This window comes from Gallinula chloropus (assembly GCF_964237585.1).
Source record: "Gallinula chloropus genome assembly, chromosome: 21".
Lineage (NCBI taxonomy): Eukaryota > Metazoa > Chordata > Aves > Gruiformes > Rallidae > Gallinula > Gallinula chloropus.
Window position 1 is genome coordinate 2,300,700 of NC_140106.1, and position 12,378 is coordinate 2,313,077.

The window sequence follows — 12,378 nt, forward strand, 5'->3', positions numbered from 1 at the left end:
ATGCAGTACACAAATAGCTGAAAAATGGACTAATTATGTGCAAGAATCAAAAACGCAGGCTGAGAAACTTTATGAGTACCACAACTTCTCCATATGGATTTCTGCATGTATGTGCTGTTATCTGAATCCCCAGGCTGCTGTTTTGGCAAGAGGGGGTTTGGAAAGACAAGGTCAGGCACTAAGAGGCAGAGTCTTGGAATAAGAACACAGAAAATAAAAGAAAAAAAAACCCACAGAAAGAGAAAACCAGCAGTCATTGCTTAAAGTGCTTGTAGCTATTGCCAGTTTCAGCCTCTGTCAGGTCACTCCTAGGTCTATGTAATAAGAACACACTAACCTGGACTTTGCCTTTCATCCTCTCCTCAATAGGTAGAAAGAGATTGTTCTACCTATGTCAGACAGTTAGCCAGGTACCACAGAAGAGGAATCTTCCAGATTTCAGCCAATACCACACAGCACTTTCAGAGCTTGCTTCATGATATCCACAGAGCAGGAGCATATTGGTTCCCATAAAGCAGCTTCTCACCATAAACAGTGAAACTCCTTTTTTAAACATTAACATGACTTCTGATGTGGCTCAAATATTTTGCTGTTAGATTCCAGACACTCTTCAAACTCACCAGTTTGCTACCTTCAGTTCATTTCCAAGCATTAGGCAGGACTTTGCAAGCAGTTAACAACTTTAACAGAACGTTGCACTTCCTGCCACGCTCGGAATCCCCTCCATGCAGATGTCCTATTCAACTCTTAAGTTACCTGTGGAAGTCATGCTCCACCTGATAGCACGTTTGGTTTTGTGCTACACAACATTTGCATACTAAACGGAACTCAGAGACACTTAATGCCTTCAAACCCTGCTAAATTCAGTGTCACTCCAAGACAATTCCATTTGAGGTTTGAAAAAAGTTGTCCATAAATAGTTATGCCAGCATTTTTTCACATTTTACTGATCCATAGGAACATTCCTTCTTCAGTTTTCTGAACTTCTCCCATCAATCAACTGACACTACTGAAAAGCCATGTTTACATTCCTCATCAGAGGAAGTAAAGTGTTTTGGTTTTGCGTGGCTGGGTTCTGGTGGAGAAGGGGAGCTGCAGGGGTGGCTTCTGCAAGAAGTAGCCAGAAGCTCTCTGCAGGCCCCACAGAGCAAACAGCAGCCAGCTGATGGTCAGAGTCATTGCTGACCAAGGCTGAGGCCATCAGCGATGGTCACAGTGCCTCTGGGAACCACATTGGGAGAAAAAACCCACAAGCAGCTGCTTTTTGCCCCCAGAGAAGGGGGTGAGAAGGTGTAAGAAACTGTGCAGACACCAAGGCTGGTGAGAAGTGAAGAGGAGGTGCACCAGGTGCCAGAGAGAAAGATGCCCCTGCAGCCCCTGGAGAAACCCATGGTGGAGCTGGTGTCCCCCCACAGCCCATGGAAAAGGCTGAGACCCCCCCTGCAGCCCGCGGAGAGGCCCCTTATATTCCAGGTCCTTATATTCCAACGAATTACATGATTACCATTTCCTTTCAGAAACTAATCCATAAAGCAGTAAGTATTGCCATGTAAAAGTTTTATCCAATAGCCTCAACTTCCCATCCATTAAATTAATACTCTCCTGTATTACACTAACTCAACTCCCTCTTTGCTCTTAATACTCTTCAGATATCTCTAAACCTTCTGACATCTTTTAATCATCAATTTAACCACACAATAACCTTCTGATCTATCCTCATGAACAGTCCATTATTCAGCCACATGAAAACTTTGGCAGTCCCCTGCACTTGCTGCAATTTATCAACATCTTTCTGATAATCTGGAATTTACTTATTCTATCTTGTAAAAGCTCTAACAAAATAAAATAAAATAATAAAACAGTAAATCTCTCAATGGCATCTGAAGTCAAAGCACAAAGGAAAGGTCTGAAAGACTAAACAGGTGATAAATCCAGTCTTGCACTCAACGTCAAAATAAAGTGCAGTATGAGTGACTGCATCATCATCATCAACCCTGATGCACATAAAGGACAAAATTCTGGAAGACTTCCTTTGACTACAAAATTACTCAAAGAAGTAAAGGCTGAAGCCTTGCTACACAAAACTGTGAAGCAGGTCCCTGGAGCATCAAGTGATTCACAGGAGAACAATGTCCAGAAAAGAAGAACAAGCAAATATGGACTTTAAGAAACATATCAGTTTAACAGGTGGCATTTTTTGGGCTTTTCTTTACATTATTCTTTTTAAAAAAGAATTCCAATAGTTATTTAATTACTACACTACCTATAGGAGGGTGGGTTACAAATATGCAAGAACACCTGTCTGAGGAGTTCTTCCACCAGGGTGGTGAGGCTGGTAAAGGTGAGGCTTCAATAACAGGAGGAAGCCAGGTTTTTATAGTGTCACCTATAAAAGAATCTGTGGAGGGAAAAAACACACACACACAAACTTGGTTGTGTATAAAAGATACTGTAAACAACCCTGAAAGTAATCATGAGATGTCTTGAAGGATGCTTAATGAATATGCTGAAGCTTCTCACAGCAACTCTGATAGTCTACACACCACAACAGTCACCTAATGAGTTAAAAAAATCGATGCTACTGTGGGATACAATCTACAGGTGGGAAATTCAACATGCTTTACTGCAAACAACTTTGTTAAACACAACACTCCCAAGAAAGAGAGTAAACATCCCTATTTTGTGCTTATTCAGAGTATTACTGTTTCCCCTGGCTTCATTTTGGTAGCACTGCAGGACTTCGCATCTAAAATTTAATGGCTCCACTGAAGAAATGATTTACTAAGCAAACCGATAACTTGGAACAGACACATAAAAATAACTCCAAAAAGCTGGGCCCCATTAAGTGGGACTGATTCCATTTAAATCCTAAGTAACCTTATAAAAGACACATAACTGTGTTATAAATTAGAAGCTTTTAAAATACAGTAAAAATGGTTTACATAAAGCAGGATTAACAGCTTTGCATTCAGGGAAGATTCTCACAAGCTTATTCAATGCTATTTTTGAAGTCTAATTTTGAAATGCTGTCAATGATAGCTGCAGCTTTTCTGGCACTGTAGAAAAAAATAACCTCAGAGTTGACAGTGATGTCAAACAATAGTTCCAACCAGCAGTTTGTCAAGCAGCACTGAAAATAGTATGGCTGCTGCCGAGAAGAATGCAGGGAAAGATGCACAGCTCTACGCCAGGTGTGACGACGCCCTTTCAGCAGCACTGAACACAACTCAGCTTCGTTTGCAAGGGTGAAATTTATTTTTCCCAGCAGATCTAAAATGGAGCCACACAGCTGACAGCCACTGACCATGTTAAAAGCACTTCAAATAAAAAAAGCCAAGCTAACAGGAGTTGAAATTCAGCGTACATTTATCACTCCTTTCAAATGGTAATAACTACCTTTATGTTTTCATTATAGTGAACTTTTTTTTTTGGTTTAGGAAAAATTAGGTATTTAATTTTAAGATTACAATGTCCCCTTGTTATGGCACTGTTTATATTAATTAGCCTAATGGGGAGCACTTTGCTCAAAACCCTATTTAGTATTGCAAGTCTCAAAATACCTGCGATGCAAAATCTTTAAAAGCAGTGTATAAAAGAGGTGCATAGTGCTATGACAGAAGAAAAAAATGTAAAAATAAATTAAGATATGCTCTAGCTGAGTCTGTAATGTATTATGCTATGAGGATAATTTATTTTAAATGTTCTATACAAACAGCAAGTAATTTCCTGAGCATATATCACAGATAGTGACTTCATAAGGTGAAAAGAAAAACCTGAAATACAACATTTTTCTCTGAATCTTCTGAAAATCACAGTCTTCAAGGAAGTATCAAACATACCTTCCAGGGAAAGGCACGTGTTCAGCACCATTCCATTTCACTAGCTCAGGTGAAAGACTTTAAGTACTTAACAACTGAGCTGGGCAGCACCCTTCTCCTCAGAGGAGTCTGACGGTGAAGTAGTGGAGTATTCACTGGAAAACTGAAGGCAAATCCCACACAGAGGCTGCAGGCAGCCAAGCAGCAAATACTCCCCTTGTAGCAACCGCCTGCTTTATTCTGCACAGGCGAGCAGCCTGGTAAGTGGGCAGCAGAAGTTTTAGAGACTGATTCAGAGTTGAATGGCAGCTTGTGAGGAACTCCAAATGAGAGCGAGCTCCTCGAAGTCAGGAGAAGAGCAAAGTGGAATGACATCTTACCACACACCCTAGTAAGGTTTGATTATTGACCTCACTCCTTGTGTAGGAGTTCAGTGGAACAGCTGCACTTTAATGTGCTCCGTACATTCAGTGACCATTTGTTGTGATGATTCCTGTCCACTTTGGTGACTGAGTTTTAGTCAAAAAAAGAATGTTTACTGAGCAGAGGGTACAAATAAAACAAACATTTATGGATCAAGCCTGTATAAATATTGATCTTCTGAAACACACTGCATGAAACCAGGCATGAAAACAGCAAATAACATCAGAATGGCCCTGCAGGAAACATTTTTACAAGTACCCATGGCACGTGTTCTCTGTGTTGGTTTTTAGACCTACTCAAGCACAGGTCTCTGACAGCTCTGTGCACTCCAAGGCAAGACTATGCAGTCATCACTTTGAGACAAAAAAAGTAGTGTCCTGCCATTTGTATTTCCTACAGTCCTGAGGTGTAGATCACAAAAGGAAATGTATGTGGCCTAAAGTTTTTTCCTTTACTCCGTGGCTCTCTCCAAGGGCTACAGGACATGGCTAAAATAGTTACAGAAGGCATTGAGACAGTGTCTTCCAGCAAGATCTAAATCTGCACCAACTCCAGGCACTGCTGCCTCTCAGTTTACTGCTGAAGTCAACTTCCGAATGCTACCAAGAAGTCTTCAAACAATTAATCTCCAGCCATACTTCTCTTGCCATAGAGAAGGGTGAGGCCATTCTGCTGTTGACAGTGTTTCTGCCTTGAAAGATGTCAGGTACTGGAGCTGCAGGAACTGAGAACAACCAGTCCTCATATATTAATTCCACTCTCCATAGCAACAGCAACATTGCTTGTCTCCTTAACCATTCCCTAGTTCTCTTCCAGGCTGGAGCAAACCCACCACTAGCAATACAACCTCCAAGGTTAATATCTAATTCCCACTACAAAGAATGCTGTTCTAATACCAGGTTGCTCATACCTGGAGGCAGATCAGCAATATTTCTTGGTGGTTTGGGGTAATGGGAAGTTATGGAGGGTCAAATTAACAACTGCCAATTTGAATGATACTACCAGATGAGAATCATTAGCAGACTTTAAAAAAGGAAAATATACAATGATGCTATTTACTCAAAGACCTCCAATAAAAATGCTTTGCCTTGCAAAGTCAGTTCCAAACCAAAGCAATTTTTGGCCTTCTGTTTTTTCCTGTCTCCTCTAGAGGTTACTAGTGCAACGTGCAGTCCATGACAAAATACCTGCAGTGGCTGACCTGAATGAAAGATGTTTGGAACATCTGAGATAATCCAGCCACCTCTGTACAGTGCTGAGGTCTCCTTTCATGAAACATTCCTCCTCAAATTCTAATGTCATTGAAATCTAAATCACAGAATCACAAGGTTGAAAAAACCTTTAAGATCATCAAAAGGACCTGAAGGATTAAATATTTGTCACATTCACCTATTTTTCCTGCAGTTGACATTGAATTAACAAGCCTGTATTACAGCATATTTCCTTGGTTAAGCCATCAACACATTTCACTGGGAGTTTTGGAATCCTTAGTGGGAATAAATTGCAGGGAACCTTATTTTGAGCATGTGAAAGATGGACATCTGGAATTAACAGAACTGGAAAGGCTCCTAGTGGGAGATTAAATGGCAGAGTTTAATGGATACTCCAAAAAAAAATCATGAAAACCAGTAACTCTGTGTTCTTGAATATGTATCTGTTTTGCAGGGACCTTTCTTCAGGCTCCGTATTCACTGTCTGTCTAGACTATGGAATCTGTTTCCCCAAGTTTGCTTTTGATTCTTTATTCAAAACAGACACAGTTTTTCAGGGACACTGTCATCTCCTCAAACTCCTAAAGATCTTCAGTCCTCTGGGCACTCTCCACAGTGTTCTGCAATGAATGACAAACTAGACTTTTACCAAGTGAAGCAAACTCATCAAAGGAAGAGTGTGCTTGGAGCTCCCCCCACCCCATTTACCCTTCTTCATAGTCTTGCTGGTGCACTTCTCACCCACAACGTCTTTCCACCATCTGAATCACTAAACATGTAACTTCTTGCTACAGTGGCTGTTGTTAAAATAAACTACAGTCACCTCATTCCAAAAATCCTATGAAAATACAGGGGCTCTGAATGGTTCCACCTAAATAGTGGCTTTAAAGCAGAGAAGGGCAATCAGGCTTTGAAATAGAAGGGGACACAGGTACAAAATAATACTGAAAAAAAAGGGGCCAGAAAAAAAGGGAAGCACAGAATAGCAGTAGAGATTTGCCAGGATGTTGTGAGACACAGATGTATCCCTACAAACCTTCTTAGGTATCACTCAACCTGAAATTAGTTAAACCATTAAAAAGTAAATTTTCCAATTCCTGGACAGTTGTTTTGAACGAACAATTATATCATGTGGATACAGCACACTTTAGAGGCTGAGGAAGTTGGTGGACTCAGCCCTTTCAAATACCATTACAGCTGGATCTCTGTATCCATTCATTGAAATACACAAGTCTTTCTGCTGCAACACATTAGGGCTTTAAAAATTATTCCAGAACAGAATTTCAGATTTTCAAAGAGGAAACCTTTGTGCTGAACCATTCAAAGAAATTACAACTCTGTTCTCTTTCTACCCACCTATTCCTTCATCTAAAACAAACTGTCAAAACCCTTCTATACAGCAGTGAAATGAAAGAACATGAAGTACTGCACAGGTGCTATTAGCACATTAATCTGCTTCAACTAAGAATTGTCAGTGTCTCATTACAAGTAATTCTTATTAAAATGTGCAACTGAGATGCAAATTACAGAATTCATAAACAAATTAACATTCATTTGAAAATAGCTAGCTACAGCCAAGTGGTTTCACTTGCAAGTGTGATTTTAGATAAGTATAAAACAATGTGTTGCGTTCTGTAAAGGGAAGTAATTTATGGCACAAAGACCTATTACACCATCCCATCTCATTGAATCCAGCCACTAAATCATAAGTATCATAGATGTTTTTCCTGTTAGCATTAGCAATACAGTATATGTATTCTAGATTTCTACTCAAGACATTTCTTCTACCAGCGTATCACTGATACAAAATAAGGTTCTACCATAAGACAAAAATAATTTTTATAACTTGCATCCCTTTAGGATGTCAGCCTCAGTCTTACTAAGAATACTGTTAAACAAACAGGAAAACCTATGGAAGTATATTAAGACAGAATAATGCTATTTAGAAAACAATGAATTAGGATAATTACGGGTATACCTTTTTATGAAAAACACTGCAGAGGCCTCTCTCTATATCTGGCAGCTTACAAAGAAGATTTCGAATCTGACCAAATACAGTGGATTCTGACTGTAGAATTTCAGACACAGCATCAAGCCGGGCGTTTATTTCACTGTAAAAGAATAATCATAAGATCAATAAAGCAAAACTCTGTTCCTCTGACAGGCAGCCACAGAACTAGTGAACTTTCTCCTCTAGTTTGTTTAGGTTTTGCTGCATTGTGTTTTTTTAAAAACTTTGACTAAGGGCACATAGTAGGCAAGAATTAATAAATGCTGAGAAATTCAGACTTTCATTTCAGATGCAAGAAAAACCTTACATAGAAGCTTATTAAGCCTTCCTTTGGCTCAAACAACCAAACATAAATTTCATGTTCTTCTAGTGGTACACAGTATGAGCAGCACTGAATCTTGAATACTTAACCTTAAATTTGCAAGTAAGTTCCAGGGGCGAGAGGGAGGCTGGGGGGCGGGACAGACGGGGGGAGATTAGGCTTGAACTCTATAAAGTATACTTTATTCCAAAAGGGTATAAATATTAGTTATCATTTTGCCTGGTTTTTTATCCTGACCAGCAACTGGCAATAACATGAATCAGAACCATGTTGGGGTTTTGGCTGCCTTTTTTTTTTTTAACTTCCAAAATCTGTAACATCAAATCTCCACATTTCAGGACTTACGTGTAACAGTGAGGAAATACTTCTTATGCACAGAAACAATTCTGTAGTTCTTTGCACCTCCCTTACAATCATATTCTTGCAGCCATTATTGGAAAAGAGCTTTTAAAATGGACAACTTACTGCCAAGATTCACCTGTATCCACACTGATGCTAATGGCACAGCTAAAATTTCTACCAGGTCCATGAACTGGCTGTAGTTTGCAGACCTAAGCTTAACTCCCATTTCTGCTTTTTTGTGCAACCAAATTGCCTCCTTGCTACCTTCTAGGCAAAGACTGAGATTAGGATTACAGGGGTGCTTCCAAAACATACAGGTTAAGAGTTTATCTTTGGGAGCTGGTGAGCCAAAGCACTGTCAGTTCATGCAGCCCAAAGGAAACAGAGCGAAAGGTAGCTAGCTGGCTGAGGGACAGCACTGAAACAGACATGTCAAAGCTGAATAGCACCATCCCTCTGAATGCAGCTTTTCCACCTTCAGGCTTTATCTCTAAGGTGCAGAGTTTGTGTGCGCTACAAAACTGAGTCGACTAGGTGAAAGTTGTGCTCAGACTGCTGAGGTTTCACCACAAAAACATCTGCTCTGTGGGTACAAGCGCGCTGGAAGGCTTCAGCTGGCGTTGGGAAAGTTTCCGGCAAGTAAGGCTAAATCTGAAACATCATGTTCCACGACACTCTAAAAATCCTCAAGACGTCCCAGTGCTTATTTTAAAACCCTTGCAGTCTCTTCCAGAATGACAACTAAGCCTTATCACAACATTCTCCTCCTGAGACAAGAAAGTTCAGAAATTCCCCAGGCTGTTCTGTGTGTGCCTGTCCACCCTTGCAGGTTAAGAACAAAGCTGTCTTCTGATACAGACACTTCATACAGCAGCCAAGTGTGTGCAAGGCAAATACAGCCCAGCCCACGTCGGTTCTCATGGACCAGCGAGATGCTTAGAGCTCAGGAAGCACAGAAGGATAAAAAGAAAGGATGCAATCAAAATGTAAGGTTTTGGGGGAGGCTGCTGCTCTTGTCCCTGACTTTTACTGCAGAACTGACTCGCCACTTTTCATTGTACCTGCTAACAAATACTATCCATGAGAAAAACAATAAAATTAGGCAGCTCCACAGGTTGCAGGCATTACAACAGACCAGCAGTCAGAGGCCTCTGGCCCTGAAGACAGCTAAATCTGAGTCCTGGAAATTTTATTACATGCCATCATGACTGGATGTGCCCTGGGATACAAATAAATCTTACAGCATTTAAGTGCCAGGATTTTTTCAGTGACCTGCTGCTTTACACTAAAACAATAAAACCAGTGAAACTACAAATGGTGTGCTTTAATCCCAGAGCAGCCTTGCTGTACATCACCAGGGTTTGCAGTGCCCCACCTGCCATCATCTACCTGGAGCACAGGTGGATGCACTCCTTCATAGCCACTATGTGAACTGGGGACAGACTTTATGCTCACTTGACCCTGGGCACTGACTACAGAACTCCATCAGTTATCTCTGAGCTGGACCACAGCCTCTCCAATCATATCATAACCACCGAAATATTCCAGTATTTTGAAGGACTGAAATGTCAGGCTTTGTAGGCTCTGCTTAGCAGCCCTGTTGCAGGTCACAGGAATACCTTCCTCCCCATCACCATTCCACCCTTCCAGCAAAATACACAAAACTGAAAACTCTTCCCACTCCTCTGGGCAGGCAGGCAACTTGGAAGCAGCAGCAGCAGCAGACGGCGGCTACTGTCAGTGCAACTGCTCTCAGAGGGGCTGTTTACAGCACAGAACACATTTGAGCTTTAAATCCCATCCTTAAGAGCCACAATCACGTATCTGGTATAGAGTGGCAGGGTTACTAAGTTATGCAACCAAATAACCAAAGAGCAGACTGTTGGCATCCATACAGAGTATCCAAGACAGCAGAGATTTAAGCTTTGCGCATCAATTAGTGAGGTGCTTTACAACTGGGTAATGGAAAGGAAATTGAGAAGTGTTAATATCAGTGAGGAAGTAATAAAATACCCCGAGTAGGCAGCTTTGAAGCTAGCAAATGTTTACACTGAAATTCTGAAAGGTCACTATCATCAGCCACAACTACATTTTCATGGAGAAATATTAAAATTCACTGTACTGAAGACCCTGGAATGCTCCTCTGTGTGAAGGAGTAGTGAACTGTTAAATTATACACATGTGTACCTTAAAAAAGAAAATAATCTGTGCTTTTGTTATAAAAAGCACGTGTAAACAAAATAATTCTGTTCTAGAACATTGTCACTTAATTTGAACAGCATGATTTTATCTGTGACCAACAGTAATATGTAAAATAGCTGCAGATATTAAAAAAACCCTCCTCCCTTCAAAGCTTAATCTCCACTTTAATCATCCTCACATATGGCCATGTTACTGCAGCCCCAGCAATCTAAAACTAAGCATCCATACAGTTTTTCTGCTTTAATCCTACAAATAAGAAAGGGTCAGGAAAACGGTATCCAGTATCAAATGACCCATTTTTTCCACCTGTAAACAAAACATACCAGGTTTTCTATTTCAAAAGCCAGAAAGTATAGTGAAGAGTTATGTAAAGCTACACGTGTAACAGGAAGGAAAGACAGGGAAAAGAAATTATAAAAACAGCCAGATGACTAATTCCAAAGTATGCTTTTAAACGTTAACTATTTATACTTAAGCTAATAAACATTTTGTTGAACACCACTATATTTTACTGATCTTTGTTAAACCACCTCAGAAGACGTTTGTTCTATGCTGCACAGTTATTCAACACATCTGATGTATGGTTCGGGGTTTCTAATCTCTCATGGTCTGGAAAAATGTTCCATCAGTAGAAAATCTGAATCTAGGATTCTACAACAAAACTCAGCAGCTTATGCTAAGAACCCTTCTCACATTTTATAAACTGGCTATTACTTCATTCTCTATTTAGGTGTGATATTGGACTATTCTTTCCCATCTGTATAAACCATGTCAGCAACCTGAGCTCTATCCAACTTTCCAAACAATCTTCTGTGAAATAATGTAACATAAGTCAGTTGACTAAAAGCAATACACTTACTTCTGCTGCACCCTCCACCTCAGAATAGCATCATTAATACAATACTAAAAATCACTCTGTAATGTATTTAAACATAACACAATCTAAATGCAGAATTTTTTTATTCTAGTCACTTAAAAGAACTACTTGAAATTGAGATACCCCTTTGTATTGTTCTACTGCCAGAGGTGAACAATACAGAATACTAGCAAACACAAAAACATTTGAATCCTGAACTGAAAGTTATTTTAACAAAGCTGAAGGCTGCAGATACGAATGCACTGTACTGAATTATCATCTGAACATCTTAACAATATAAACAGGACAGCTGTTTGCTGGCATGCTAAAAGATACGTTCGCCTCTCACACAGTGAAGCAAAACATTTTTAGATGTGATATCATTTTAATTAAAGCAGGGGGAAACTCATAACATTACTGTATAGGAACTGCAGAAAATTGTCAGTCATATAAAGTCTTTTATACAAGGTAAATAAATACAAATTGATCAGAAATCTCTTAGCTTAAGATAAATGTGTGAAGCACAAGTTCACTGATTATGGTAGTACATAGGTTCAAGTATACAGTGAATGTATAAAATGTACTAAATGTGTTTAGAAACCACAGCAATAAGCAAAACTACCAGTCACCAGAATTCAACAGCTGAAAAAATATAATGGAAGGTATGAAACAACAAACATTGCTTTCCCTCAGATACATTATCTAAATCAAAGCCTAGCAGCCCCCTGTCTAACTGCAGAATTTCAAAGGAAGAAAATGTATTACTTAACCATCGAGCAAATGCAAGATTCACAGGGGTATCAACTGTGCCTGAGGAAGTCTCTGAACTGCAAATTGCTGGAAACTGGGAGAGTGCTTGCTCTGCTCCCACTCTGCTCTGATAGTGGCTGCTTACCTAAGAGAAATGCATGAAGCATTTACCTAAGCACAGTACAAGGTGAATGCTATCACAATTTCTGCTGCTTTATATTTTGTCTCACTTACACTTTTTTCATCTTCCTTCTGAACACAGTTTACGAAGACTTCATGAGCCGATCAAGTTAAAGACCATGTAAAAGAGTACAGAGTGTTTTCTGCTTCAGATCACTGTTTTACATAACAAGCAATTAATGTCATCAAAACCCAAAGCCATGGCAGAATTACCACTCTACAATCCATAAAAAAGTACGTATGTCTTTCTAAACAACAATCAC

General features: G+C 39.8%; 1 protein-coding gene and 2 pseudogenes across 3 annotated transcripts in view; 1 reads left to right on the top strand and 2 right to left on the bottom strand.

The window, feature by feature from the left end:
- Positions 1–12,378, top strand: part of LOC311199737 (tubulin polyglutamylase TTLL13-like) — a 336,991-nt pseudogene that overhangs the window by 146,236 nt on the left and 178,377 nt on the right. The window lies entirely within an intron of this gene.
- Positions 1–12,378, bottom strand: part of LOC311199707 (tubulin polyglutamylase TTLL13-like) — a 146,942-nt pseudogene that overhangs the window by 78,585 nt on the left and 55,979 nt on the right. The gene's annotated exons all lie outside the window — the stretch shown is intronic.
- The window catches only part of LOC311199708 (DNA mismatch repair protein Msh3-like), a gene marked incomplete at its 5' end in the record, with an annotated part of 84,314 nt that overhangs the window by 41,674 nt on the left and 30,262 nt on the right, over positions 1–12,378 (bottom strand). Inside the window, one exon of the mRNA XM_084273845.1 lies at positions 7,431–7,563. Coding sequence (XP_084129971.1) covers positions 7,431–7,563 — 133 coding nt within the window. The remainder of the gene's footprint in view (positions 1–7,430; positions 7,564–12,378) is intronic.